Source organism: Penaeus japonicus, unplaced genomic scaffold, assembly GCF_977035675.1.
Source record: "Penaeus japonicus unplaced genomic scaffold, GWHDUDI00000001_assembly GWHDUDI00000013, whole genome shotgun sequence".
NCBI lineage: Eukaryota > Metazoa > Arthropoda > Malacostraca > Decapoda > Penaeidae > Penaeus > Penaeus japonicus.
Genome location: NW_028234415.1, coordinates 33,792,202 through 33,797,201, shown reverse-complemented (window position 1 = coordinate 33,797,201; position 5,000 = coordinate 33,792,202). Strand labels below are relative to the sequence as shown.

The following is a 5,000-nucleotide window of genomic DNA, read 5'->3' as shown; positions in this document are numbered from 1 at the left end:
CCCATAATCATAACCCTCTAGAAAACACAAACACCTTCATATATATCACCATCTGGACGACATACAAAACTACATAATGAACATTAGCATCATTACCTTCATATCCTAAATGCACTCACCCTAACTCATTTGCCTTTGCAGGACTAGGCAAGAGTGTTGTGTAACAGAGGTTGTGAGCCATCATAATGGACGGATACAGGGAGGAGAAATCGAGGGTCGCAATGGGGACATTGTAGTAGCCCCTGCGTGGTTCTATGACGGTCGCCCCTTCGTACTCGTCATCTCCGCCGCTCTTGTGGACTGGGAGGACGAGGTCTTGTTCTGCAGCCTAAGGTCAAATAGGATCATTATGCACATGTAACAACCGAACTAGCAGTCAAACCGATTGCTCAATGATGCTGGTGGCATCAGCTAAAGATTAGAAGGATGGGGAAATATTTTCTCTGCCCTGCAGGCAGCACAAACTACCCTAAATCAGTCACAAAACAATGGTTTAGCTAGCACCATTACAGTCATAATACTTCATGACTGTGTGTACGCTTTAACTGTGAGCAGATGCTGATGTTGCATCACTTACACATTGACACTCAGCATCACATATAGGTGACAACCATCATCAAAGGGTTAATATTAGGTAAGGTAAATATCAAAATAAGTTTCACATTAGCAATTCAATCTCTAGGTTTCAACAGAAACAAAATCAAATTCTAAATAACAATAAAAGTACACATCATCAGCAAATAATCTTGTGTTCAACAGCACACAGCAAATATAATCACTCCAATTTTCATAATCAGAATCATCATAATCATACAATTGTTCTACCTCCTAGAACCTCTATGAACAGCTACCTTTCTCAGCAGCTGCGACACAACTTTAATCTGTTGGCCTCGTGTCAGGAGGTAAGAGAGGGGTACTCCTGTCACTCGAGCCATCTCCATGTAGTTGATGATGCACATGAGCTTGTCCAGAAGACGCAAGGGAAGGAGAGCATCTTTCAGGCAGTAAATGGCTAACCTGAAATGAGGAAGGAATAGAGTTTAGCTCCCAGTTGGCATAAATATCTTTTAAAGAATTCATTATATAAAGTAGAATGTCAAAAAGAGGGAAATTGAGACACCTGCTGAAAATTGTGAATCAAGGTACATTAAATATTTGCAATGGAAATTTATAAAACTTTAACTTGAAATATGAAGCTCAACTATATTACAACTACTAATGCTTCAAAATAGTCTTTTAATTCCCAGATTGAGCTTGGAAGTCTCAAAGTACCTTCATAACACCTTGTAATAGTCTATAACTCACCACCGTCCCTGTCAATCAATAACAACCTAAGTCAAAATACCAAACATACTTTCTCCATTACAACCCAAAATACCCTCAAAGCAAAATCAACAATAACAACAAATATCATTCCCTTGCACCAAATCCATTACTATCAGAACACGAAGTAGCAATAGGAGTGTACCTTCTGCGTGTCTGAGGATTGCCGTTCTGAAGTTCCGAGATGATGGAATGGTGGACATCCTCTTTCTGTTCTTGCAGGAAATGGTAGGACACAGCATTCAGCGTGTAAGACCTCAGCTTGTAGTCTCGCACCAAGACCTTAGTTTGCAGTGTGTGGAATGAGGGTTTTAATAACATTCAAGATTCCTATGCAACTGAATAAGGTGATTAGCACTGACACCCTAAAAATCAAAGAATTTTAAAGCTACATCAAATTAAAATCTCAAATACATAATCACACTATCTAGTATCAACACACTAATTCATCAAATGTAATTTCTTATCCATATCCTTATCATCAAGAATAATTTCTTCTCAGTCTGAATGACAACTTTACATAAACATATATACAAGCAACTATGTTCCATAATTATTATTAATAAACTGATTAAACTGATCATAAAGCAGGCACATATAAACAGACACAGACACACAGACACTCAGAGACACAGATACACACACACACACACACATACAGACACAGACACACAAAATACCAGAACAACAAAATTAACATACAAGGAGGAGATCAAATTGACATCTGCCTTCTGTATTGATTGATTTGTTTTCTCTCCTTCCCATTTGTTTACTCTGTAGCACTGACTCCTTGATCACAGACCTGGAAAAATTAGTTATCACCATTTAAAATAGATAGTAATTGTAATAAAAATAAAAACCTTGTGGTTTCAGTTTGCATAAATATTCTTTTGTCATTTAAGTGTGTCAGAATGAAAACCACATGCATGTCCTACTCAGAGTATATCCAATCTATAATTGCCGAAGGAATATAGTAAATTTAGCAATCAATGGAGGAATCTACACTTGTTTATCAAGTCAATAAGGAAACAAAACCAAACAAAAAGCAAACAAAAACAATGCAAAAAGTACCAAATAGCAACAATGACTATGCCATGTATATCAAAATGACTATCATCATTACCTGATGCTTTTGATTCTACCAAGGAAGGTGAAGGTCTGGGATTTCAAGTGATTTGCCCGATTGAGAAGATAAGGCATGTCAAAATTATTAATGTTGTAACCTGTGATGATGTCTGGGTCAACAGTCCTCACAAATTTTGCCCATTCCTGTAAACCAAATAAGAGATTAAAAAAAAGGACTTTTCTTCATGATCTCTATTCATATCATGTATCTGTATCCTTTCACCCACATTTTGAAAAGCTATTCATGTAAAGAGGTTTCACATTTTCAAAAAGAAATTGTTATACTATGCAAAGAAAGGAAGACAGAAAAATACTTACATCCAACATTTCCTTTTCAGAAGTGTAAGACTTGACTTTCGAGCCCACAATGGGAGCACATTCCTTCAGTGTGAATATGGTCTTTACGAATGGCTCAGCTTCCCCTTGTCTTACCACCATGTTGCCAATTTGGATCACAGGGTCCTTATCTGGCTCCGGAAAGACCCCTGAAAGTGCCCAAATTTGTGTTAGTGTACTGCGATAATTAGAATATTCATATAAAATCTGATTATTGGTTATTTAATTTATTCATGTATATAATCCAGTGTTTGGATATTTCAGCTATGCTTATGTTACAGACACTTGGGTGACATCAAACATCAAGAACAAAACTGATATCACACACTGCCCATATAAAATTAGAACTAAAAAAAAAACAAAAAATTAGAACTAAAAAAAAAAAAAAAAAAAAAAAAACATGCAATAATATTTCTGTAATAAATTATCATATCCCCTGTGACTCTAGTATATCTAAATCTCATAGTCACAATTTCTTTCTGCACTTTCATACATACAGTAAATATCACCAAATCTTTGCTGATCTTAAAATCAATAACACTTTCTTAAATCATCCTAATCAAACTGTTAGTCTTCATAACTTAAATCAGTTAATTTGCACAACCATTATGATTAACAAACGAACTGCTTTAGAATAACCAAAATCTTGTTGCAGTAATACACATCACAGATCACAGTTTAGCAAATAATTATGAAACACTAATGATGTTATGAGACAATCAAAATCTCCTATAAAAGAAAGCACTTATAACAAGAAAAAATTTAGACAAAGTACATCCTTTTGTGCACCACAGAGCTTTCAACTGAGGTCATAACAAAACAGTGTACATATATAGCCATATAACTCAAATCATTTTCATAACTCTCTACTTACAATAGAACTTCCCACTTTTCTCAAAGACTTGGAAGAAAACAAGAAATTGTTAATAAAAAAGAGATAATAGTTGGGGATAAATGTCAGTACAGTCACTTTAAATAATGGAATTTATATAATATCTATTCTAAACATTATAGTACAGTAATTTTATCACTTACTTAATATTGTCTTTAACAGCGACATGCAAATATCAAAAAGTTGACATCACACTAATTACTTCAAATTTTCAATTAGACATATATATTTTCTTAAACGAAAGAGAAACTATGAAGAAAATTACTACAACTCTACACTACAAAATATTCACATCACCCAGAACGCCTTACCTTTGCGTCCTGCACACTCTATGTCGAATGAGAGGATTCTAAATGGTGCCACCCTGGCCCATTCTCCTTCAGGAGCATGAGATATAAATTTGTTCCAAGCCACATCCACCTGGAAACACAAGTAAATTTGTCAGTCAACAGGTCTTCCGATATTTTCAAGAATGGCATAAAACACAACCCTAAACTTTGCCTCTCATATTTAACATAAAGCTAACAATCTATGGTCATATGATTCAACAAAATACCTCCAGTTGGCAGCGGGTGTCCAGTCTGTCCTTCCTAATAGACCAAGAGCCAGCTGGAAGCTCAATCCAACTGCAACCTACTACATGTGTGTCAACCATGAATCTGAAATGAAAAGTTTTTAAAATGGAGGTCAGTTAAAATCTTCCATGTTATCAGGAGTTATCTTTTACACTGACATGGAGACATACCTACATGCTTTATATGTCATACCTAAATGCACTCATTATATGTTAATAAAATATAAAAAAACTAAGCATAAAGTCTATAAAAATGTAAAATTCTAATTCAAGATACTCTGCTACTGAATATTAGTTTTATAGGTACTTTATATTATTTCAGTTTCACATTACATAATATATGGTGCCTAAATTCAAATATTCTCTATACCAAATTAGACATCTTACAAAAAGAAACAGAAACTGAAAGAGAAAAAGAAAAAAAAAGAAGAGAGAAAAGAATCTAAATTATTTAGCTTATGTTCTCACCTGATTTCAAAATCAATATTGGACTCATAGGCTTCATAAGCGGGAGTTCCGATGTCTGTGACAAAAACCTTTCCCTCCCCTAGGAGTCTTTTTGCTGCAGCTATAAGTCTGGGCAAGGCAAGGGTAATTTTCAGGAAGGGGACTTTCTTGTTACCGTGGAAACCATATATGCTTTCCTTCTTGGTCAGATCAACTGCCAGGACAGCATCGGTGATGTTCTCCTTGTTGGATTTCATGTCCGAGATCATAACCCGGTTGAGGGCATCCTATGGTGGATATAAT

The 5,000-nt window shown here is 35.3% G+C and overlaps 1 protein-coding gene across 4 annotated transcripts in view; it reads right to left on the bottom strand.

Annotated features, from left to right (window-relative positions):
• PolD1 (DNA polymerase delta 1, catalytic subunit) overlaps positions 1–5,000 on the bottom strand; it is a 19,010-nt gene that overhangs the window by 6,506 nt on the left and 7,504 nt on the right. For 2 of the 4 annotated variants that reach the window (XM_043019116.2, XM_043019114.2), the window contains exons 6-15: positions 4,719–4,984; positions 4,233–4,335; positions 3,988–4,096; positions 3,659–3,685; positions 2,767–2,933; positions 2,447–2,592; positions 2,026–2,125; positions 1,469–1,605; positions 852–1,017; positions 120–328 (exon numbers count right to left, since the gene is read on the bottom strand). In XM_043019116.2, coding sequence (XP_042875050.1) covers positions 120–328; positions 852–1,017; positions 1,469–1,605; positions 2,026–2,125; positions 2,447–2,592; positions 2,767–2,933; positions 3,659–3,685; positions 3,988–4,096; positions 4,233–4,335; positions 4,719–4,984 — 1,430 coding nt within the window. The remainder of the gene's footprint in view (positions 1–119; positions 329–851; positions 1,018–1,468; positions 1,606–2,025; positions 2,126–2,446; positions 2,593–2,766; positions 2,934–3,658; positions 3,686–3,987; positions 4,097–4,232; positions 4,336–4,718; positions 4,985–5,000) is intronic. The other 2 variants (XM_086543465.1, XM_043019115.2) reach the window with 1 other exon arrangement.